Genomic DNA, 27,220 nt, shown 5'->3' with positions numbered 1-27,220 from the left:
AAAGATAAAATTCTCAGAAGAAAATATAAGAAAACATTTCCATGGCCATAGGGTAGGCAGATTTTCCTTGAACAAGACACAAAAGCAATAAAGATAAACTGGACTTCATGAAAATTAGAAACTTCTGCTCATCAAAGGATACTGTTAAGAGAAAGAAAAGGTAAGCAGTGAGTGGACGAAGATATTTATAAAATATTTATGCAACACAGCATTTTAGCCAGAATATATAAAGAACTTCTACAAATAACAGACACAGACAGCCCAGGAGATAAACGGGCAAAAGACCGGAACAGACACTTTACACTTGGCCAGCAGACAAATGACAAGGTTGCTCAACGTCATCAGTCAACAGCAAAATGCAAATTAAACCCACAACGCACCATCCTTGCTAGACACCTATCAGGAGGTCTGCTGCTAGTGGCAGTGTAAATTAGTATAATCACTTAAAAAAATGTTGGGCAGTATGAAGTAAACCTGAATATTCCCACAACATATCATCTGGTAATTCCACACCTAGGTCTATATGACTCAGAAATGCACACATATGTTCACCAAAATACATGCACGAAATGCTCACACTTGTACTTATACTAGCCAAAACCTAGAAACAGTCCATCCACAGTAGAATGGGCAGACAGGCAATGAGAATGAACCATCCATGTACACAGAAGCATGTGGGTAAATCTTATAAAGGTACTGCTGAGTGAAACAAGTCAGTCACAAGAGAAAATACACTAAGTGATTCCATTTTATGAAGGGTTAAAACAGGCATGATTAGTCTTTCATGGATATCTGTGGGCGGCACGAAAGAGGGCTGTGAGGGCTGCAGTGTTCTGCGTCTTGATCTTGGTGCTGGCTGCACAGGTGTAGTCACCTTGTGACCACCTGTCAAGCTTTACGCTTACGAACGGTACATTTTTCTGTATATACATCACACGTTGATAAGAAGTTTACTTAAAAAAAGAAACAACTACAGAGAGGAAATTCACGGAAAATATAAAGTGTACTACTGAAATGGGACTCTTAACTTTTCCCTAAGCCCAGTGTCTCAATGAGAGCGGCCTGCACAGAAGGCCAGCTCCCTGCACCGTTTTCACTTACTTTCCTCCACTTCCCGGCTTTAACCACGAAGATGGATGCCTGCCTTCCACATGTCATGCGCATCAATAAACTCACTGAGCACCTTCTATTTGCCAATGAATCTGCCGGGCCCTGGGGACAGTGACAGGTAAGAGCCGGTTGCTCAAGGAACTGACAAGCAGGGACCACGTGTGATCATCTTCCTCCTGCCCCGGCACCTAGCGTGATGTTTGGTACAGAGTGGGCCTTCCATCAGCGCGGACTGACCAGCACAGCTACAACAGCAGAGAGCAAGGGGAGCTACAGATGAAGCACTTAGAAAGGACCAGCGTTCCCAGAACTGGAGAGGCCAGCTCCAGCTTCCGTACAGGGGGAGTGCAATGGGCGAGGTCCGAAGTGGGAGACACCGAGAACGGTGCACTGAAGAGCGGTGCACACGCTGGGTCTGGACATGTACACGCAGGGATGAGCGAGATCCCTTTCAGCTGGGAGGGACTCAGGCTCAGGCGGGGAGGAAGGGCAGTTCAAAGGTACATAAAACAATGTCTGGCAGTCAGCGAACGGGGCTGTGTAAAGGAGGACAGCAAACTTTCATCTTCAGTAGGTCAGGGCAGAGCTTGGATCTGAGTATTTTTCAAAAGCTCCAAAGATGATTGAGGTTTTTCAAAGGTTAGGAATCACGTTCTATACCAAGCCTTCCATTTCACTGTGGAAACATACATGAGGAGAAGGATGGGAAAAATAAGGGACTGATTAAATATGCTCTGATACCCCAGTAAACACTTACTTTTACTTAATGTGCAAGTATTTTAGGTTTCTCCAAAATAAAAAGTTATATATACCTCATCATAAATCTGATAAACAATGCCATTTATATGAATTTCAATCTTTCAGACTCTCCTTCATGTTGCTTAAATTAAAATGTGAGTTAATGCAAACTCTGGGCAAGAACCTATTGAGCTTTAATTTTCTCATCTGTAATGAGAAGCTTAGAACACATGACCCACTTTTGACTCTGATGTGGCAAAATTCCACATGTGACAATTTTAAGAACAAGAATATGTGATGAGCATGTTATTCCTTTACCTCCCACTGCCTGTAGGAGGCATCAAAAATCCCTTACTACAATTATTCTGTGGTAATTTTTTCTACTGACCATGTCTAATTCACTGGTCACTTATTTTAACCTCAAGAAAAATAGATGCTGAATTAAAAACTCGAGTGTTTTGTTCTGTACTGTGGGTAACTGATGAGATTATCTGTATCTCTTTCAAACCAGCAGTAGCAAAGTCACTACCATACGTACCCAAAAGCATCACCCTGGGTTGCAAGACTGTAGTAAAATAACATTGGCTAATTTGTCTAGTCAGGAAACTTTGAAAAGCTTGGGAGCCCGGGGATTTCAGTAGCACAGGATTTTGCAGATGCAGCTCTGTAAACCCCAATTTTTTTTTGGGGGGGGTGCTTTTGTAACAGTAATGCCAACTACCTTCTTTTAGGGAAACTCCTGCAGAATTCCAGAGGGGCGGTTTGACCACAATCAAGCTGAGGCATTGAGTTTAAGAATGATTAATCACAGATGAATTAGCCTTTTGTTCGTTTTCTGACATTTCTAAACCCTTTCTGATGTTTCAGCTATCTGATGTCTGGCCATGTCATGATACCAAAGCAGACTGCCTGGATCACTGTTTACTTTGGCCTGCATACAAGTCTGGATAAAGAGCTCAGTCAAAACACCTCCTTCAGATCACAGAATGGCCTTACAGCAGCAGTCTGAGAGACAACACGAAGAAGAAATTTTTAAAATTATTCCTAACCCCATTTCTATACACTCCAATTTTCACTTTGAAAGGAAACTGAACAGTTTTGAAATGTATGAGAAGGTGTCAAAATACAGATATAAACTAAGCTTTACATGCGAATATTAAACATTTTGAAAGCACAGGAAAATTCATTTTTAAAAAAGCTTTAGAAAACTAAATATACTTAAAGCCATAGCTGAATTTTTTATGTATATATAATAGTGATACATATATATACAAACTATTGATACATAGCATGTATATAAACTATATATAAAATAAATAAATATAAACCAACAGCTCGGTTTTTAAAAATACTGGGTTTTAAGCAGAATTTTAAAAAACAGACCTGTCCAGGTGTTCGCCCTCTGCAGTGGCATGTGCTCCACAAGTGCCTCCACCCCATCCCCAATCACAGCTGCCCTAGCTCCATTCCCCTTGCCAGCCACTGACTCAGGCACGGAAAAGAGGCACAACTCTGACAATGAAATGAGTGAAGTAGGCTAGGAGGCTTCCTGGTAAGGTTTTTCTTGATCTCAAAAAAAAGACAGCAATCACCTCACACACATTAGGATAGCTACTGTCAAAACAAATGAACAAAAAAACAGAAAATAACAAGATTTGGCAAATGTAATGGTACAGCTGTTATGAAAAACAGTATGGTGGTTCCTCAAAAAATTACACAAATATTACCGTATGATCCAGCAATTCTACTTCTGGGTATATACACAAAAGGACTGAAAGCAGAGCCTTGAGCAGATATTTGTACAGCCATATTCACAGAAGCATTAGTCACAATAGCCAAAAGATGGAAGCAACTCAAGTGTCCATCAATGGATGAATGCATAAACAAAACGTGGCATATACACACAACCAAGTATTATTCAGCCTTAAAAAGGAATGAAATTCTGACACCTGCTACTACACTGATGAACCGTGAGGACGTTCTGCTAAGTGAAATAAGTCAGTCACAAAAAGAAAGACACTGTACCATTCCACTTATATGAGGTCCCTGGAGCAGTCAAATTCAGAGAGACAGAAAGTACAATGGTGGTTGCCAGGGGCTGGGGGCAGAGGGGAATGGGGAACTATTGCTTAATGGGATCAGAGCTTCAGTTTTGCAAGATGAAAGGAGTTCTGGAGATGGACGGTGGTGATGGTTGCACAGCAACGTGAACGTACTTAATTAACACTTCTGAACTGTGCACTTAAAAATGGTTAAGATAAAGTTTGTCATGTACATTTTATCACAATTAAAAGTAATATTTTTTAAAACAAGAGACACAGGAGACAATATTATACTTTTCTGATTCTAGCTACTGCTGATGGCTTGTGACGCCTGAAGGCCAGCAACCACCTCGGAACTGTGAGAGGAGCAGACCAAGAGGACAAGCATCCACTGAGGACGTCAGCCAGAAAGCCACACTATCTGCTCCTGCTTCGGCAGGAGAGCTTCTCCAAAGAGAAACTCTCCCAGGCTGAAAATATAATTTCCATTCATTTCAGCCAGTTCCTGAGTCCACAAATCAGTACTGATTTAGGCCAAACGGTACCAAGTCCCATAAAAATGGTCACAATTATGGTTAACAGTTAAAGTGAGCAACGGCGACACAACAAATCAAGGTGACTTCTTTTCATAATGACTGTTTTCTAGCTCTCATTAAATTCCTCTGTGACTACCCTTTGCTTTAATCTAAGACTATGGCCACAGAGAAAACCTAGCTGACTGTACTGTTTATACAGATCAACCTTTATTTAAAACACACACACAAAGAACAGTAAAACCAAAATGATTCGGTAAAAATGAATCTTAGGGAATATTATGCACAAGAATGTAACTGCTATCACCTAGCAAACCGCTAGGAGGCTCTACCGCAACACATGTGATCAAAGAAACTACGAAAATGACCACATGGCGATTTTCATTTTGCAGTGCTCAACATTAGCAAGACAAGCAAAATCAAAATGTGTCATTATGTTAACAAATGCCTCGTAGGCCCAAGTCTGGGTATTAAATAAAATGCTGTATAAAGATGAATTCTCGTAAGCCAAGTGGGCACATTTTTAGGTATGACCACACAGGCAAATTAAGTAACTTTGCCGAAACTCTCTCACACTGAGCTGTCAACAACTTCACAGATCAGTTCAGCTCAATTCAGGAAATGAGTCTGCACAGCTCAACACAGAATGATTTCCATCTACGTGGAAATCTACAACTGTATCTAGTGATTTCCATCCTACAGCATGTGTTTCAGTCATCTGTTGCTGAGTTAACAAACCACCCGAAAACTTAGAGGCTTAAAAAAACAACAATTAATTATTCCTCATGATTCTGTGGGTTGGCTACAGCTCAACTAGGTGGTTCTTCTGCCCATCTCTCTTAGGCTCAATCATACAGCTGCATTCAGCTTGCTGCTTGGCTGGGGCTGAAACATCCAAGATGGTCTGAGGCCTCCCAAGTGACCTCTCATGCCAGCAGGGTAGTCAACCTTTTACATGATGAGTGGCTTCAGAGACAAAGGAAGCAAAAGCTGTCTGCCCTCTTAAGGCTTGGGCCTGTCTGAAGTCTCAGACATACTTTTACAGTATCCTATTAGTCAGCACAAGTCACAAGGCCAGTCCAATCTGTGTTGAGGGAAACAGAATGTACCTCTGATGGACAGAGCAGCGCACACAAACAGGGTACAGGGTAAGAGGAATTGATGATGGAAAGCTCTGGGAATCATCTATCAAATGATGGTCCTTCCTACACATAAAGATAGACTCTTCATTTCAACATGCCTTCATGACAGTTCACTACTCAATAGAAGAGTTTGTATATTTCAAACCTGTTAATTACTTTAATTTGCTCTACATTATAAATGTATTATATGGTGTTTATGATTTCTTCTGCTAACTTTGGGGTTTATTGGTTCTTCTTTCTCTAATTGCTTTAGGTGTAAGGTTAGGTTGTTTATTTGAGATATTTCTTGTTTCTTGAGGTAGGATTGTATTGCTATAAACTTCCCTCTCAGAACTGCTTTTGCTGCATCCCATAGGTTTTGGGTCATCATGTTTTCATTGTTATTTGTTTCTAGGTATTTTTTGATTTCCTCTTTGATTTCTTCAGTGATCTCTTGGTTATTTAGTAGTGTATTGTTTGTATTTTTTACAGTTTTTTTCCTGTAATTGATATCTAGTCTCATAGCGTTATGGTTGGAAAAGATACTTGATACGATTTCAATTTTCTTAAATTTACCAAGGCTTGATTTGTGACCCAGGATATGATCTATCCTGGAGAATGTTCCTTGAGCACTTGAGAAGAAAGTGTGTTCTGTTGTTTTTGGATGGAATGTCCTATAAACATCAATTAAGTCCATCTTGTTTAATGTATCATTTGAAGCTGTGTTTCCTTATTTATTTTCATTTTGGATGATCTGTCCATGGGTGAAAGTGGGGTGTTAAAGTCCCCTACTATGATTGTGTTACTGTCGATTTCCCCTTTTACGGCTGTTAAAATTTGCCTTATGTATTGAGGTGCTCCTATGTTGGGTGTATAAATATTCACAATTGCTATCTTCTTCTTGGATTGATCCTTTGATCATTATGAAGAGTCACATACCACAATGTTCACTGCAGCTCTATTTACAAGAGCCAGGACATGGAAGCAAACTAAATGTCCATGGACAGATGAATGGGAAGAAGATGTGGCACATATATACAATGGAATATTACTCAGTCATAAAAAGAAATGAAATTGAGTTATTTGTAGTGAGGTGGATGGACCTAGAGTCTGTCATACAGAGTGAAGTAAGTCAGAAAGACAAAAACAAATACCATATGCTAACACATATATATGGAATCTAAAAAAAAAAAAAAAGGTCATGAAGAAGCTACGGCAAAGATGGGAATAAAGACACAGACCTACTAGAGAATGGACTTGAGGACACGGGGAGGGGGAAGGGTAATCTGGGACAAGTGAGAGAGAGGCATGGACATATATACACTACCAAACGTAAACTAGATAGCTAGTGGGAAGCAGCCGCATAGCACAGGGAGATCAGCTCGGTGCTTTGTGACCACCTAGAGGGGTGGGATAGGGAGGGTGGGAGAGAGACGCAAGACGGAGGAGATATGGGGATATATGTATATGTATAGCTGATTCACTCTGTTATACAGCAGAAACTAACACATCATTATAAACCAATTATACTCCAATAAAGATGTTAAAAAAGCTTTACAATATGGTGAAGACTGTAACTTAATATGTGTAAATCTACACCAGAAAATCCAAATGAAACATTGTCATAGCTACAGGTACAGTCACTTGGTGCCACTTTATGCACTGGATTACAATTATGTACCCCCTCAGATGTAACCTCCATTAGGGCAGAGCCCATATCTATACTGCTTACAACTGTATTCCCAGTGTCTAGTGCATACCAGGTACCCAAGAGACTGTTCTTTCTTAGTTATAAAAAATATTCCTATTTTAAAATATATTCCTTCTTTAGTATCAGATAAAAATATACTTTGTAGATTTTTCCATTGTATATTTTACAATATGGCAAAAATATATCATTACTAACGCTTGAAGCAGTTATGCACTAAGAAAGAAGATATAATTTTAGCTATTATTGTACTTATATGCTAAATTTACCCATTCAATCTTGAAAATGAGAAAAATTTTAATAGTGTACAATTCACTTTCTGTGAGCTATCTTTTATTGGTCTCTAGCTCTAGCCCTTCAACTTGAAATGAGAAACATTCACACTTGGACCAATATCCATCTTATAATTTCAAACGGCACATTTTCCAGTTGAAAATTCCCATGTTTAAAAGCAGTTGTTTTATTCCCCCAAAACTGAGCGTTCTCATTTGCTCACAATAAAATATCCTTAATTGAAATGAGAATATCTTTACTCTTCAGTGACCTAAAATGACATATCTTCAATCATGATGCAATGAAAACAATTTTCTTAAACTAACAATACAAAAATTAAGAACAACATGTTCTTGAAGTTCCAAAAGTATTCAAACCACCATGCCAGGAAAATGCTGGCTTTACAAAATTAACTTAATATTCAAGTATTTTATCATTCTTATCTCACGAATATTTACAAAGTCACGAAATATAGTACAGATTTTCAGAATTGTCTTTCCCAAGAAGATATAATGTGAATATGATATAATATATTGGGAAATTTTTAAAGTTTTGTTTAAATGGTTAGTGAGTATTCCCCTCCACCTACCTTTTCCACTCTGGGCTGCAACCTAGTTTTACAGGTTTTAATAGTGTTTCCAAATTCCCAACAGATATTAAATTTTGGGGATTTGGAAATGAGAACGTGGGATTCCTGAAAACATAAGTTATTCCTAAAATACTTCCAAAATTCTTCAGATTCTTTACTCATTAGTATGAGTAATTAAAAATTGTTTAATAAGAAATATCATTTTCAGTAGTACAGGCATACCCCGTTTTATTGTACTTTGCTTTACTGCTTTTTGCAGATATCGCATTTTTTATAATCAAATGTTTGTGGCAACCCTGAGTCAAAAGCAAGTCCATCAGCACTGTTTTTCCAACAGCATTTGCTCACTTTGTGTCTCCGTGCCACATTTTGCTATTTCCACCAGTGAAAAGATTACAACTTGATGAAGGCTCAGATGATGGTCAGAATTTTTTAGCAATAAAGTATTTTTTAATGAAGGTATGTACACTGTATTTTTAGACGTAATGCCATTGCATGCTTAACAGACTACAGTACAGTGTAAATATAACTTTTATGTGTACTGGGAAACCAAAAAATTCATGTGACTTGCTTTATTGCAATATTCGCTTTATTGTGGTGGTCTGTAACTAAACCCGCAATATCTCTGAGGTGTGCCTGTATTTACAAAGAACTTTAGCCTACAAAGAACTGGGAACTGCCAGCAAACATTACTAGGTACTATTTCTAATAACCTAACATTCGGGTCTCTCACCATGCTAACAGCACTACAAAGAACCACAAATTAAGATTACCAGTTTATGATCTTATTTTGCTTCTAAGTTACCCCTTGAAACACCATTAATATACTTTATATATAAAGTGAATAATATTTATTATATTTACATTGTTATGTACCTTGTAAACAGCAGATAGGGCCACAAAACACATAACACGGCTACAGCTACAAAGAAGACCGACTAACTGAAGGGTGACTGCCCTCCTCCTCCTTTTTTATGTGAATATGCATGGCACTGTCACCTATTCATTCTTATTTAAATGCTCCTTCTCCATGAAATGTGCTTCCCTGTCATACCTACTCTTTTTTGAGGACTCTCTTCCCTTTTTTTTTTTTTTTTTTTTTTTTGTGGTAAGCAGGCCTCTCACTGTTGCGGCCTCTCCCGTTGCGGAGCACAGGCTCCGGACGCGCAGGCCCAGCGGCCATGGCTCACCGGCCCAGCCGCTCCGCGGCATGTGGGATCCTCCCGGACCGGGGCACGAACCCGCGTCCCCTGCATCGGCAGGCGGACTCTCAACCACTGCGCCACCAGGGAAGCCCTCTCTTCCCTTTTAATTAAACCCTTGCCTCTTCCATACCCTATGCAGCAACCCCACTGCCTCCTAGGCCACTTACCAGACCACTGTATTAACCTGATTTTACGTAAAACACCCCCAATCTTCACCTATGTTACAAGTTTTAAGAAGAAGGTTCATGTTTAAATCTTTTCACATCTTCAGAGCTTAAAGCAGTGCTCTGAGTAGATCAGAGGTATTTGGTTACTGTTATTATGGTAGGCAGGATGTATGTAGTCTGTTCCTTTATACTGCTCTATACTTTCCAGAGCTTTTACAGTGGGCTACTAATACTTGGAAAACATCAAAGAGTTTCATTAAAGAGAGTCATAAAATTTAACATCAAAAAAACACAAACAACCCAATTAAAAAATGGGCAGAGGACCTGAACAGACATTTTTCCAAAGAAGACATACAGATGGTTAACAGGCATATGAAAAGATGCTCAACATCACTAATCATTGGGGAAATGTAAATCAAAATTACAAGGAGATATCACCTCACACCTGTCAGAATGGCTATTATCAAAAAGACAACAAATAACAAGTGCTGACGAGGATGCAGAGAAAAGGGAACCCTCATGCACTACTGGTGGAAATGTAAATTGGTACAACCACTATGGAAAACACTATGGAGGTTCCTCAAAAAACTGAAAATAGAACCACCATACAATCTAGCAATTCCATTTCTAAGTATTTTTCCAAAGAAAAACATCAATTCAAAAAGAGACACGCACCCGCTGTGTTCACTGCAGCATTATGTACAACAGCCAAGATATGAAAGCAACCTAAGTGCCCATCAATAGATGAATGGATAAAGAAGACAGGTGTGTATGTATGTGTGTGTATACACACACACACACACACACACACACACACACACACACACACACACACACACACACACACACTGGAATATTACTCAGCCATAAAAAAGAATTAGGGCTTCCCTGGTGGCGCAGTGGTTGAGAGTCCACCTGCCGATGCAGGGGACACGGGTTCGTGCCCCGGTCCGGGAAGATCCCACATGCCGCGGAGCGGCTGGGCCCGTGAGCCATGGCTGCTGAGCCTGTGCGTCCGGAGCCTGTGCTCCGCAACGCGAGAGGCCACAGCAGTGAGAGGCCCGCGTAGCACAAAAGAAAAAAAAAATTAAAAAATAAATAATAAATAAATTAAAATAATTTTTAAAAATATAATAAAGTTAGGCCTGGAAATTAAAATAATAATAATATTGTGATAGCTTTATATGGTGACACATAATTACTAGACTTCTTGCTGTGATCATTTTGTAATGTACAGAAATGTTGAATCACCATGTCGTACACCCAAAACCAACACAGGGTTGCAGGTCAATTATGCTTCAATAATAAAAAATACAATAAAATAAAAATAAAGAGAGTCCTAAATGGTAAGACCTTTTGTTAAAAGGGAAATTCTGAAATATACTTAAACCTGAAAATAATACAATGAATTACAAAGTAAGAACAGTGGAGACTGTAGTTCTCATCACAGAAAGCTTCATTTCTGCGGCAGCAAACAGATTTCCTTCATTAACCCATTCAAACCCTTTCAAAATTCCAAATTCTGTGCTCTGAGACAAAAATCATATTAAAGATTCATTTTCCCATAATGAAAACCGTACAAACATTTGCAAATATCGTGCTATGGAAAATATCTTACTACTTACACCGAGCTCCAGTTTTTCTGGAGTGTGACTGTGTCCAAAGGAAACAAAGCTACAACTGAATGGAGGGAGAAGGAATGGAGCGGGGAGAGGGTGACGATGCACCTCAAGAAGGCAGATTTCTTAATGGGTACTACTGTACTACCCCAAGTACACAGGGCCCTACTGAAGTTCTAGAATAGGTGGGATATATTCAGTGAATTCCTACAGATTAACCTATATTAAACAAATATTAAGTGCCTATTTTGTCAGGCACTGTTTTAGGCAATGAAGAAGCTAGATTCTATGAAAAGTTTAAGACACATTTAAAAATAATTCATGATTTACATAAAAATGTACAAGCATGTTAAACTAATGTGATTAGAAACTACAAAAGCACTAATTTTCATAATTTGACTCTATAGCAAACGTGTGTGAAAATCAACTTTACCTTGTATTTCATCTTGGGACATGAATGGATGTAGAAACCCATATAGTAATAGCTGAGTTGAGGGGTTTTCTCATGAAGCTGCCTAGTGAAAGCAATTTCTCTGCCAAAAGAAGAAGAAAGATCAAGGTACAGTTAAATTTAGCTCCAAAATTCAAAGTACTGTACAATTTGGTAACACATATTTGATAAAATCTGACATTAAGCTATCAAAATAAAAATCCAAGTGTTGAAAGAAAAACAATTTTAAAAACACTTTCAGATGACTTTTACTATACAGACACCAAAGAAAAGTATATTATTTTAGCAAATGCACCGAAGTTCTGGTTTTACTCTTTACTGGGCATAGCAGTGTATCTCAAATTCAAAGAGCACAGAAGTACAAAGATCTATTTAATACAATGCCTTATTATTCATTATCACCTGGAGTTCTCAAAGACTGGATTTATCAGGTTAAAAACAGGACAACAAATTTTAGAAAGCTCAAAAACCAACAAATTTCAGGAAGAATACTACTATGACCATTTACATGCAAACACTTTCAACTATATATGACAAATTACTCTCTATGTCCAAATGCTACTTTAATATTCATTTTCTCTAAAAGTAAAGAGGGGGGAAAAAACCATGCTATCTCACCACCTTTTCTCTATTTGTTGGCACAGGCAAGGATTAACTGAAAAAAGAAGCTGTCAGCAATGCCTATGCTCGACATGGTTTTAATTTGTATCCGGATAAATCTGGGCACAGAATTTCATCCTACTTGTCCAACTGAATGACCGCTTGTGTTCGAGAGCTTTAAGCAAAGCTTCGGTACATTTCTAAAGTATGAGAAAAATTGTTTTGTTTTTATGTTTGTTTCTTGAAGGTTTTAATTTCCTTTTCTTTTTCTTTGTTTTTAGTAGCAATGGATGCTTGAAATCCAAGGAGAGGTTTATTTTTTAAGGGAACAGTCTGTGCATTTTGCAAGCTCAAATTTAAAGCACTGAAGGGTCGTTGCCCTAAAAATTCATCTTTACAACAAAAGTATTTCTAAATCCAAACAGACTGAACATTATTAGGCTAAAACAGAATAGATCCAATTATTCTCAGAACTAACCCACTCTTAAGGTTCAAACTGAGGAAGAACACAACGATACAGCAAGCAATGCAGGACCACCCAGCTCTGATGAGGACGGCAATACCCACCGGCCCTCCTACTCGGCCCTGCTCATCTCAGCTAACTGCAGCACCACTCCACCACCAGCACCACTCCAAGCCCCAAGCCTAGGATCCATACTTAATTGTTCTCTCCCTCTCACCCCTGTGTCCAACCCGTCAACAAGTCCAGTTGGCTCTATCTCCAAAATATACCGTGAATCTGACCGTTTCTCACCACCTCCACCTCAGGTATTTTGGTCCAAGCCACCATTAGGCCTCCCTTAGACGACTCTAACAGCCTCCCAAATAGATTTCCAGTTTCCCCTCTGGCCCCTCCATAACCTCACAGAGCAGTCTAAGTAGTCTTTTATGATATTAATCAGGTGAGGTAACCTCTCCAAACCCTTCACCCTCACACTGGGTTGGTATCACACTTAGATAAAATCCAATCTCCTTACCATTACCTATAAGCCCTTCTCCATCTGTCCCCTCATCAACACCACCTGCCTTGCTGCCATCCTTGCACAGCACTGCCTAGGTCCTACCCCATTTCCTAGCCCATAAGGCCTTCCTTCTCTTCATTCCAACGACCTCAGGGCACTTGGACTTGCTACCTTTGACCTGGATATCTATCCTCAGATTCTTACATAGCTGGCTCCTATTCCTCTTTCTTGGCTTTTCAGAGAGGTCTTTCCTAACCACCCTATAGAAAAAGGGCCTCATTGCCTACTACCATAATTTCATTTTTGTCACAGCACAACAGAGTCTCTAAAATTGTGTTGTCAGTTTTCTAATTTACTGTCTGCTTTGACAAAGCTGGAAACCCTGTCTTATGCACATCTACAAATACTTCCAGGACACACAGACTGTGCTCAAATAAACATCTGTTAAGCAAATTAATTACATTTCTAAAATTCATCTTTTGCTAAAAAAACAAAAAAAAAGAAAGGAAATAAATTCCATGCTCATGCTCCCCAATTCAAACGTTTTTAAAGTCTGTAGCCTAGATGACATAAAAATCTAGTAATCTGTAATCTTGATTACAGATTAAAATATAAAAACTCTATTGATTGTACGATTGCTTAAGAAACTGAAGAAATGGAGGAAAAATTTAACAGGCTTCACTGAAATACATTAAAATCAGGAATGGAACTGGCAACTTGTAACCTACTCTCCCCAATTTTGCTTCATAATGTCAGTCTCCTGGCTGCCTTTCCTCTTCTATAAACTCAGCAATTCAGATTCTCAAGAGCACGGAAACAGATGCAGTGGCAACCTCCTCACTCTCCACTGACCCCAACTTCTGTGCCCTCAGGCTCCTCTACTACCTCCTCAAAGCCCTCCAGCTCCAGAACTTTCAAGAGATATACCAAGCAACAAACAGATTGCTGGGAACAAATTTTGTTGGGAATTATTTGCTATCTCAAATGCAGTGGGATTTCTATATCTCTTTGTTTATTGAGAAATGAAATATTTCATACAGAGGCTGGGATTTATTATCTAAGAATAAATATCATTCTTAACATTTATCTGAGGAATCTAGACAAATCCATGCCTACACACTGTAAAGTGAGAGATACATAAATAAAAGAAGAAAATGGTAATAATTTCAAAGTACTGACTGATTCTGATACAAAGAAAAAGTATCTTTTCTGAAATACACGCTTCTGAAGTTACAAAATGTGAATGCTTTAAATTATCAGTTCTAATTTCACAAAGAGTTAAAAGATACTACAAAGAATCATGGATGTTTTTTAATTAGTTTATACAAAATGTAATTAAATACATAAGAAAAACAAAAGATCATTATAAGGATCAGTCGTAAACATTGTATATTTTTTAATTTGCTATGTAACTTGGCATTAAGATAGGTCATGTTGAAAATATCAATATTGTGTGCCACTGAAAAACACAAAAATATCAATTATGGACCGTATTTTTTTTTTAATCAACTAGTGATTTAAAAAAAAAATCAACTCTCCTACTTTTATAATTCAGAGAAAAGCACACACAGTAAATAAAATAATCTCAAAGTATATTTTATCAAGATGTGAAAAACGTGACCATCAGAGACAAAGAATGGGAAAAGCAAAGAGAAAAAAGTGATAAAGAGGGAGAAAAAAGAGACTCAAGCTCCCAAACAACATAAAAATAATTCTCAACGCTCCTTCCTCCTCTACCACATGTATATGCAGACAAGCAGCCATAAAAATAAACACAAATATTTTCATGAAACAAGACCCCACTATTTTCATTATTAGGATAATGCACCTAAAAATATCTGTGCTGTGTTGCATATATTTGCAGCCATGGACATAAAAAGGAAATCATCTTTCAATGAGGTCACAGAGTCAAGTGGACAGTCAGGGACTCTCTGGTCCTGTTCTATATACTTTATATAACTGTATATTTCTTCCAACAGACTGCCATTGCTTTAATTCGTTTACACCAGATTCACGTAACCTTTAATTAATTATAAAATATATATATACAATAGTAATGACAAGAGAAAATATCTAAATAATGTAACATTTTAAAAAAACATTATGTGGCTCTGACAGGGGAGCTTAAATAAATGCATAAACTAAACAACAAAAGTATCACAGTGACTTCTCATACATTAGACCAGATGGATACCTTAAAAAGCTAGGGAATTACCATCAGACTCGGTGGCCTCAGTTCTAAAAGTGGTATTTCTAAATATCAATAGATAAGAGACTACTAGAGCAACAAATTATTATGTACTATCCAATGGGATTTCTACTGTTTATAATAAAATATAATCAAATGAAGAATTATTTGAAGTTGTATATGACCATTACAATTGTCAAAAGCAATCTTACCGGAGTGCAGAGTAGACACCCAAAGACAGAAACGAATAATCAGGATCATAGTACAAATATACAGACGAGACACAGTATGGAAGGACGTCAATCACCCCCACGGCAATGATCTTTCCATCAAGCCAATACTGCTGGTGAAAGGAACCATAACCACAATCTGGTCCATAGGGGGGATTCTCTGCCTGAGAAAAGGTAGACACACAAACATGAACAGTTTGTCATTTTTCTCTTTATATTAAAAATCTTAATAATTAACCTCTTTTACTTGTATTTTACTCAGGTTAGTAAGTCCTAAAGTTTCCTCTTTGTTGCCATCATCTTCCGGCTCTCAGAAGAGTCATACCCTGCAAAACTTTTTAGGTGTAGAAACGCTGAAGCAACAAAAGAATAGAGAAAAACCAACTTAAGATTTTTTTCAACTTGTTTTAAAATTTGCCGTAGGAAATATAAAATGTACAGGATAAGTGAGCACTGTTAAACTCTATTCTTCTGTTCCACACCAAAGTTGGGAAAGAAATGGTAAATGATAGAAAGATGGGGAACATAAAGGCAAGGGTTGAGTGCGAACAGGAGAACTATCCCTACGCTGCCAGCCAGGCCTGATCTGTGGCCACCCCTGCACTCATAAGGCATATGAGCTCCTAATTTTTTCTAGGTAAGAGTTCCTGTGTAAGTAAGTGCTATGACATTTCTCTCTATTAACCAAAGGAAAGTAAAAGTTATTTCCTTATCATTATTTTAATATACCTATAATCCCACAGAAGAAAATCCCACAAATTTTTGCTACAGGTATCTAGAGATTTCAGAGTGTAATCATTCTCTGTAAATAGTTAGTTGAATGGTATTTCTCATTTTAAAGTTCAACATGAATTTAAATGAAACTGTTATTAAAAGAAAACCTTATAATGAAAATTATGAAGCACCATAAAAAATGCTTTGCTAGAGACTGAATGAATGTTGGAGATGAACAATTTAAGTGAACAAATACAACAAAACTTGTGTATCATGTTCACACACTTAAAGTCCCAGAGAGTGTGTATGGGAAAAAAAGCTAGAAGGAAATAAAGGAAAATGAAAAAGCAGGTCTGCTAATACTAAAACCAGAAAAAGACATTAGAAGACAGGAAATCTACAGAACAATCTCTCATGAACATAGATGCAAAAATCCTCACCAAGATACTATGAAATCAAATCCAACAATGTATGAAAAGAATTATACACCAGGACAAAGCAGGATTAACTCCAGGTATGCAAGGCTAGTTCAACATTAGAGAAGTGATTAAAAAAAGAAAAGCAATTAATGTAATCTAACCATGAAAAGAGGCTAAAAGAAAAATCGTATGATCATATCAATTGATAGAGAAAACACATCTGACAAAATCCAACACCCATTCATGACTAAAAGCTCTCAGCAAACTAGGAATAGAGGGAAACTTCATCAACTTCATAAAGAACATATACAAAAAAATCTACAACTGACATCAGACTCAATGGTAAGAAACTGGATAATCGCCCCCTAAAATTGGGAACAAGGCAATGATATCCTCTCATCACTCCTATTCAATATCACACTGGAAATCCTAGTTACTGAAAAGGAAGTAATACATACAGATTGGGAAGGAAAAAAATAAAATTGTCTTTGTTCACAAATGACATGACATGCTATGCAGAGAATTCCAAAGAATCAACAACAAAAATTGAAACTAATAAGCAATTACAAGAAGGTTATAGGGTACAAGGTTGATACACAAGTCAATTGCTTCCCTATATACTAACAATGACTGGAATTTGAAATTAAAAACACAATACTATTTACAAAACCACCAAAAAAATTATACACCTAAGTATAAATCTAAGAAAATATGAATACATACAGAATCCATACGCCAAAAAAACCTACAAAACTATGACAAATGGAATCAAAATGTAAACAAATGGAAAATATTATATGTTCATTTCGATTGAGATGTCCACTCTTCCCAAGTAGGTCTCCAGATTTAATTCAATCTCAATCAAAATCCCAGCCACTTATTTTGTGAATATTGACAAATTAATTCTAATGTTTACATGGAAAGGAAAAAGAGCCAGAATACCAACACAATACTGAAGAACAAAGTTGAAGGACTGACACCACTTGATATCCAGACTTACTATAAAGCTACAATAATCGAGATAGTGTGATACTGGTGAACGAACAAACGAAACAGCAGAACAGAAAACAGAACCCAGAAATAAACCCACATAAATACAGTCAACTGGCCTTTGACAAAGAAGCAAAGATAATCCAAGAGAGAAAGGACAGTCTATACAACAAATGGTGCTGTAACAACTGGACATCCAAATACAAAAACAGCAATATCGAGTCACAGACCTTACGTCTTTCAAAAAAATTAACTAAAAATGGATCACAGACTATGTAAAATGCAAAACTATAAAACTTCTAGGTGATAAACAGGCAGAGATCTATGTGACCTGGGGTTTGGCAATGAATTTAAGATACAACACCAAAAAGGACAATCCATGAAAGAAACAACTGACAAGCTGGACATCATTAAAATTAAGAATCTCGATTCTGTGAAATGCACTGTTATGAGAATAAAAAGTCAAGCCACTGACTGGAGAAAATCTTGCAAAACATATCTCATAAGGAACTGGTATTCAAAAATATACACTCTTAAATTTCAACAATGAGAAGACAAACAACTCAATTAAAAACCAAAATATCTAAGGAGATGCTTTACCAAAGAAGATGTGCAGATGGCAAATAAGCATATAAGATGCTCAAAAAAATAAATAAATAAAGATGCCCAACATCATTTGTTGTTAGGAAACTGAAATTTAAAAAACAATGAGAGGGCTTCCCTGGTGGCACAGTGGTTAAGAATCCACCTGCCAATGAAGGGGACACAGGTTCGAGCCCTGGGCCGGGAAGATTCCCACATGCCGTGGAGCAACTAAGCCCGTGCGCCACAACTACTGAGCCCGTGTGCCACAACTACTGAAGCCCGCACGTCTAGAGCCTGTGCTCCGCAACGAGAGAAGCCACCGCAATGAGAAGCCCACGCACCACAACAAAGAGTAGCCCCCGCTAGCCACAACTAGAGGGAGCCCGCGTGCGGCAACGAAGACCCAACACAGCCAAAAATAAATACATAAATAAATAAATTTATAAAAAAAATAAAACCCAATGAGAGTGTACTATACAACTATTAGAATGGCTGAAATCCAATAACCTGTATATCAAATGTCGATGAGGATGCAGAACAACAGGAATTCTCATTCACTGATGATGGAAATGTAAAACGGTACAGACACTTTGGTAGAGGCATAAGCTGCCAAGCCAAACTCACACACAAAATGGAGAAACCTTAAATACATATTGCTAAGTGAATGAAATCAGCGTGAAAGTGCTACAGAGACTGTATGACTCCAGTTACATTCTATAAAAGGCAAAGCTACTGAGACAGTAAAAAGATCAGTGGTTGCCAAGAATTTGGGGGTTCGGGGGGAGGATGAATAGATGAAGCACAAGGGACTTATAGGATGAAACTGTTCTGTATAATACTGTAGTAGTGCATACACGACATTATGCACTTGTCAAAACTCATAGAATTTTACAACACAAAGAGTGAGCTTTAATATATGCAAAGTGAAAGAAAATTAGGAGGGTAAGTTCCCAAGAAGGAATGCAGATGGTGACAAGAGAATCTACCTGTATACACATGAAAACATCTTACTGAAAGAGGCTGGGGAGGGGAAATGTGCTGACCTAAGAAACTTTGGGGGTCTATAAGAATGAAGGCAAAAGGAAATCTGCACATAAGCATTGCATTCTACCTGATAAAATTGTTTACCACGAGAACTACAGGTTAACAATTCTGATACTGATATACATGTATACTGGAACTGAACAACTAAGTAAATGGACAGCGGATGGTAGGAACCAAGAGACTCACTACTGGAATGGAAATTTACAGATAAGCAAGGGCAAGAGGCTAGAATGATCCATGCGGCAATGGATTAGAGCTGGAGACATGAGTACGAACTCATGTTTAGCTTAATATAGACACAGATGGTTACATAAAGAAATATTTATAGGTATGCATATACCATAGATATATTCATACAAGGGTTAGTATATGCACATTTATTTCTTTGCTTTGCCAGATGAGAAGACCTAAAAAAACAACAACCCAGTAGCAACAAACATACCTAACACACAAATCTTGGTTTCTAATATCATTCTGCAATAAAAAGAACCAGGGCTGCTTGGAGAAAGGGCTGATTCCAGGGCTGGGGCAGGAAATATACAAGATAAGCCTAGAGCACCTCATAGTGCCAGAAAATAAGGAAGTGCACAAAAAACCAAAAACAGAAAGCAAACCCACACTGCTGGAGGTATATCAAAGGGGCACAGGAGTCAACCAAAAGAGCTCCCAATGGCAAAAGCTGGAACAATTGGAGCAACAAAATAAAGTACTATTGGATTATAACCCAAAATACAAAATAAACGTCCATGAGTCCATACTGATATACATAATTGGATAAACTAATAAATGAGGCAGAAGAGACAAATCTCCCATGCAGAACTCCAAACAGTTTATGCAGATACTCTGCCTACAGGCAGGGGAGCACAATTCCCCACTACTTAAGGGTGAGATGCACAGTGACTTCTTTCCCAAAAATACGGTGTGGGAAAGCGGGGGGAAAAGTACGTGCGTGGGTGATCCAGGTAAACGACAACAAACAAGAGAAAATTTACGAAGGCGCTAGCAGCATCAGTGATTCCTAAAACTTCCACTGCTGTAGTTAAAATGGTGCTTGGGTAGTAAATACATCTTTAACCTTTTAAGAGCTTCCACTAACTACTGATATAATAATAAACTATGTCAAACCCTGGGTTTAGCATTCACTGTCACATATAGCACTGCTCTGAAAAAAATCATTACTGTTTCTCTAGAAACACATACAGTTTGAAGAGCAGAACAGATAACCAAACAGAAGCATTACCCAAAAGGAAAACAGAAAGGATATTAACCTGTTGAATCTACAACACCTGAATTAATCTAAATTCTTCCATGATTTCAGTTTAGTGTGTCATTCTAGGACTCATTAAATCAAATGAGTGTATTCGTTCATTCATTTAAAATGTATTTATTAAGGCCATAGTAAGTATGGACTCAATAAGCATACTCTCAATAAATAACCAATATATTGCTAACCCTAAATATAAATCAGTCCTACGTGTTGTACCAGCTTGAAATGTTTTTTTTCAAACCGCAATAATCTTCTCAGTTGCCAATTTTCATCACTTCTCTCATTCCCTGGACCTCCCATTTAATAACCTGCTTCCATTTACTTCACTGGTTCGTTCTCCTATGAGTCCAGTCATGACCAACTTGTCCTACCACAGGCATTATTCCCATCTCTCCAATTCATGTGAAGGTTGGGGGTCTTCCCCATCTGCAAAGCACTTCATATAGATATGCGCTGTTTTATAATCACTTAGGAGAGAATAAGCCATATAAGCATCTACTCTGACCCCCATCCCATCACCTGAGGAAACCAGAAATCCAGGAGTCAATTAAGCAATAAAATGATCATAAAACCATGGAGTTATTAAATGACACACAAACTGGCCTCCTAGCCCCTAAGTCAATGCTAAATAAGCAAATCAGCTACTTTTAAACACTTCTAAATAAACTCACTTTTCAAATATCCCTCATCTATCCAAGTCAGTAAATAAAGCAGCATGAAAAACAAAATGTTTCAATGCATGGCTAAAAAATCTTTCTTAAAACCTGCTTTGCTGTACTCCTTTTCTTTCCATCATGTTTTCTGACAATTAAAATATGAATGATTTCCTCTTCTCCCTTGTGGGGTCCTCACTGACCTAATTTTTAAAAACAGAAACAGATTTCAAAAATGGAAGATGCTCCAAGTAAAGGGAGATAAGAAGCTATTTTCCTAAAACTATATCTGAAACATCAGCACTACTGGTTAACAATGATCTGCTAGTCTCAATTCGTAAGTTAATCAATACTTTCAAGCTTTTCAACAAGTACTCGGCAGCTGTGGAAAATGGACTGGAAGTGAACCTGAAATACTGATTCCCTCAGCCCTCTTTGCAGCTGGAATAGCCAGCGCCCCCAGATCACTCACTTCTAGCTGGGAAAGTCTGAAAAAAAATTAGTGTCTAACACCATACACTATGCTGATCTAACTAACATGCTTGATGTCTGTCTATGCACACATATATTTGCTGAATCAGTTCTATCCTTCCATCTGGCATAAAACTGCCATAATACAATTTCTTTCCCTCAAACATAATCCCTTAATTCAAATTATGTAATACTTTAAAACAAGGATAAAACACAAGAGTTTGAGGGACAGAGTAAAGGAGATAAAAACAGAAAGAACAACAGTTAGATCTGTGAAATCAGAAATCAGCAGAACGCTTGGACTGGACCTCCAGTCATCCAACAACATCCTTAAAACCCAGACTCACTGAACTTCACCATGCCATGTGCTTCAACATGCTATTATTTGGATACCTGCTGATTACAAATGTGCTCATGAGTAGCAACTAGAAATTGTCTTTATTGTAAATTTAAACCATCAACAAACATAGATTTGTCGCCTTCACCTCCACTAGGTTCGAAAGAGCCATATCAGTCTGTCCCTTCAATCAACTCACCAAGGGGCTCAGTCCCCCAGTATTAGAGAGGCCTCCTAAGTCACTGACTAGTCTCTATCGATTGTTTTGAGAATCCTACTTCAACTCCTGGGATTGCTACATTTCTTTAACCCCTTACTTAGTTAAGGACTTTTAATGGTTAATACTCTTCAAATGTCGTTTATAAACACAAAAGGTGAGATAATCACAGATCATGCAGGAAAATACACACACTACTTGGGAAAGGGAAAGTAACAGCGGTGCTGCCTCAATGATACAGGCATCACGAAAAGCAGTGACTCTCGTACTTCTTGGTCTCAAAATCCCTTTACACTTACCAAACTCACTGAGGACTCCAAAGAACTTTTACTTATTGAGCTGTATCTGTAGGTATTTACTGTATTAAATATTAAAACTGAGCCTTTCAAAAATATGTACTTGTTAATGCACTTAAAAATAACAATAAACCCAATACACGTAAAATTAACATATTTTGTTTAAAAATTACTGTTATTTTCCAAAACCAAAAAAAAAAAAAAATCTAGTTAAAAGAATGGCACTGTTTACGTTTCTGCAAATCTCTTTAATGTGTGGCTTACAGAGGACAGCTGTATTCTCATACATGCTTCTGCATTTAATTTGTAGCCTTTGGAAAAAATCCCCAAACACTCATAATAGAACGAGAGAGGAAAAGGCTAATTATAAAATAATTTAGACCTTGAGAAATCCCTGAAAAGGCATCAGGGACCACCAGAGACTGCAGGACCACACTTCTGAGAACCATTCACATAAATGTATTTTTTAAAGGTAGGTAGAGGAGTCTATAAACTGTAAACTGCAAACAGAAAGGGAGCAGGTTATAGTGACTTGAGGCCAGGATTCGGAACCCAGATATCTGGATTTGAGCCCTAACTCCACTCACTGTACATTTTCTGGCTATTTTATCTTAGCAAGACGATAACTTGACTTTTAAAAGTATCAATTTCTGAATTTTTAAAACAGGAATAATGCTACTAAGCACCCTCACAGGTAGCTGTGAGAAACAAGACAACGTACGAACGCTTTGTAGCGTATGAGCACATTTGAGTCCGTTTTTGTTTTAAGGGGTCTGAATGACACATCCTAAAAGACTGTGTCTATGAAATTATATCAGTAGCTCATTTAATAGCAAAGTTATATAAACTAACAGAAGCTATCAATTTCCTCACAAGTCAGTAATGTGATTAGCAACATTTAATAGTTTATCTTTCTCATGCCCACAGTTTGTCACAGTTTTAGATAACTGAAAGAATAAGCGAAGTTATTTTTCGGCAGTTCCTCTATTTCAAGAATTTAGCTGACAACAGGAAAAATATAACAATAAAGCTCACCGCTAGCTATACAAAAGAAAACACATCTTAAATGTTGGGGAAGGATGGCATGGCTTCTGTGATTAATGAGCTGTGCAGTACAATACCAAAGGTACTCTGTAGAAATGACATCGATATTAATGGACCAATTCAGACTTCCAGCTAAATGGTTCCCAAAATGGGTGTATATTTACTCTGATAAGGTACACCTGTCTCCTGACCCACCTGCCTCCATGTGCTTCAGTTATGTTTAAAACAGACAACTGTTAAGACTCAAAGGAACAGGCAAAGGAGGAGTCATACTCCAGGCACCAGGGACAGCATTGGAGGAACTTACTCATGGGTTCAAAGTCTCGAAGAGTAAAGTCTTCAGGGGCTGTAAGAGAGCAGGACCTGTATTCTCCTCCCTGCTAAAGCATCCAAAAGTAACTCTCCAAAATCACACACCTGTTCACATAAAAATCCACGATTTGCCAACTGATGTCCTGAATTTTTTTTAAACAAGAGTTTATGGAGAATCCCAAAGGTAATCATTTTAAGCACCTGATTAAAAGTGCATTGCTTGAAAATAACTTATTCCTGCAACTATTTTGCCTTTTGTTAAGTTTCATGAAACACTACAAATAAACTTCAGATTCATTTTAAGAACAGAAACTCACGAAGACATTCAGATGGCCAAAAGCACATGAAAAGATGTTCAACGTCGCTAATTATTACAGAAATGTAAATCAAAACTACAATGAGGTATCACCTCACACCAGTCAGAATGGCCATCATCAAAAAATCTATAAACAATAAATGCTGGAGAGGGTGTGGAGAAAAGGGAACCCTCCTACACTGTTGGTGGGAATGTAAATTGGTACAGCCACTATGGAGAACAGTATGGAGGTTCCTTAAAAACCAAAAACAGAATTAACCATAAGACCCAGCAATCCCACTCCTGGGCATATACCCAAAGAAAACCATAATTTGAAAAGATACAAGCAACCCAATGTTCACTGCAGCACTATTTACAATAGCCAGGACGTGGAAGCAACCTAAATGTCCATCGACAGAGAAATGGATAAAAAGGATGTGGTACATATATATACAATGGAATATTACTCAGCCATAAAAAAAGAATGAAATAATTTCATTTTCAGCAACATGGATGGACGAGAAATTGTCATACTGAGTGAATAAGTCAGACAGAGAAAAACAAATACCATATGATAGCGCTTATATGTGGAATCTAAAAAAATGGTACAAATGAACTTACTTACAAAATAAAGTCACGGACGTAGAAAAACTTATAGTTACTGGGGGAAGGGGGGGATAAACTGGGAGACTGGGATTGACATATACACCATACTGTTGATATATATCAAATAGATAACTAGTAAGGACCTACTGTATAGCACAGGGAACTCTACTCAATACTCTGTAATGACCTATATGGGTAAAGAATCTAAAAAAGAGTGGGGACTTCTCTGGTGGTGCAGTGGCTAAGAATCTGCCTGCCAATGCAGGGGACACAGGTTCGAGCCCTGGGCCGGGAAGATCCCACATGCCACGGAGCAACAAAGCCCGTGCGCCACAACTACCGAGCTCGTGTGCCACAACTACTGAAGCCCGTGCACCTAGAGCCCGTGCTCTACATCAAGAGAAGCCACAGCAATAAGAAGCATGCGCACCGCAACGAAGAGTAGCCCCCGCTCACCACAACTAGAGAAAGCTCGCGTGCAGCAACGAAGACCCAACACAGCCATAAATAAATAATAAACTAATTAATTAAAAAAATAAAAATCAAATAAGAGAGTGGATATATGTACATGTATAACTGATTCGCTTCTCTGCACAGAAATTAACACATTTTAAATCAACTATACTCCAATAAAAATTTAAAAAAAAAAAGAAACTCAAAGGTGTGCTAAACCAGTATGGCATCAAAATTTACATGATTTCTTTAAAAAACAAAAGACCCAAAAACTAAATTTAAAAATGTGAACTATAGTCTATAAGAAATTAAAAATAATAATAAATTTAATTTGGAAAATGCAAATAGCAATACTCATGGTTAATATATCACATAGCTTTGCACAAGTGATTTAAAAACTGAATGCAACCAATTCCTAATTTTCTGGCAGACAATCAGTACACTAAAGATGGCTACCAAAACTAACACAATTCCGGGTTCACAGCTATATTGTATAGTAGATATAATAACAGCCTACCTGGAAAAAGACTCCAACCTTGTTTCCAGTTAATACCCAAAGTATGTGAAATTAAGGGCCAATTCTGAGAAAATATATGGTGGTTGGACATGTAGTTCCCACTTAGGAACATTCCATTAGAACAAAAGATCTGCTATTAAATGAGTCTTGTTCCCCTGGCAAAATCCCACCTCCTGAAAAAGACAACTATAGCCTTGAACTAGTTAGGAACGTTACCTAACGTTTAGCTGCCAATATTCATTGTAATCTCCATCGGCAAGGAATATTTTGCATTTTGAGGTTATTTTTTTCTTCACTGATTCTGACAGTTAACACAAACTGCAAGTACTCTGATTTGATATTACACTAGATATCAATGTTTTACAGCCCATTTTATATTATAGGAGCCAAATTTACTGATCATAACCTTCAAAACACACAATTACCTTAGTTACATATATTTATAAATTAGATAATGCTAACTCTGTAATAAGACTGCACCAAAACTTTTAGCCTATACAGGCTTATTCTAATGTCATTATTTCCTATCATCACCTATATTTCAATCCAAAGGCAATTAAGTTTAAATGATCCTTAAAAAAGAAAAAAAAAAAGTACATGTAAAAGTAACAATATTTTGTTATTCTACTTTAAGCAACATTTTCTCTGCTCACAAAGGAAATATATAAAAGTTAATTTTACTAAGTAATATAAATGACATAACATTTACAGCCTGCAGATTAGGAAGAATTCATTCACTCTTCCTATTCACACAATTCTCTCAGGTTGCAGTACAGTACTTTACACTAGTTAAACATCTAAAGGCCTCAATTTCATCAGAATCCCTGAGTTGGTGAAGATTATCCAGTCATTAGAGAGGAGCCACTTTGAGAAGGTGTAAAAGGGATCTGTAAGAAAGTTGTGATGTTTGTATTTACGCACTTTCTCAGTCTGCTATAATGCTTATCTATAACAGGTACTTCTCAATTTCCTACCTCAAGTTTTCTCTACGAAACAAGTTATCACTTTATTAAAAATATAATTAACATGTACGAGTGAGACCATATTAAGGACAAAAATAAGAGAAATAATATTTGGGTATGCAAGTTAACAGGATAAGACTTGTTTTTATAGAAAGAAGTGAGTAAAACCATTCTAAGTAAAATGTCAACTTGCTTCAGAACTACAGCAAGCTGTAGGTTGGGGGAAGCTTATTTTATTTGCCTGGTTTAAAACACCCGAGTCAGAAAAGAAGCTATAAAACATGTTAGAATGTTGGCTAAGTTCACTCAGTTTTAAGGGACGTCTTCATCTGAGACACTCTTACTCACTTTACAAGTGAAAAAGTGAGGGTCAAGGTGATTAAGGGACTTGCCCAAGGTCACACAGCCAGTTTAGGAGAATGCTAAGAAGGATGTGGAATTCTCAACTTTCAGTTCAGTGTTTTTCTCAGTGGACATTGCGTCTGTGGCACACCATGCTAAA

At 37.6% G+C, this 27,220-nt stretch overlaps 1 protein-coding gene across 3 annotated transcripts in view; it reads right to left on the bottom strand.

Annotated features, from left to right (window-relative positions):
• ATE1 (arginyltransferase 1) overlaps positions 1-27,220 on the bottom strand; it is a 152,320-nt gene that overhangs the window by 67,674 nt on the left and 57,426 nt on the right. For all 3 annotated transcript variants that reach the window (XM_065894303.1, XM_065894301.1, XM_065894302.1), the window contains exons 9-10: positions 15,519-15,700; positions 11,539-11,638 (exon numbers count right to left, since the gene is read on the bottom strand). In XM_065894303.1, the coding sequence (XP_065750375.1) occupies positions 11,539-11,638; positions 15,519-15,700 (282 nt within the window). The remainder of the gene's footprint in view (positions 1-11,538; positions 11,639-15,518; positions 15,701-27,220) is intronic.

The sequence above is a fragment of the Phocoena phocoena genome, chromosome 16 (assembly GCF_963924675.1).
Source record: "Phocoena phocoena chromosome 16, mPhoPho1.1, whole genome shotgun sequence".
Lineage (NCBI taxonomy): Eukaryota > Metazoa > Chordata > Mammalia > Artiodactyla > Phocoenidae > Phocoena > Phocoena phocoena.
This window is presented reverse-complemented; position numbering and strand designations above follow the sequence as displayed.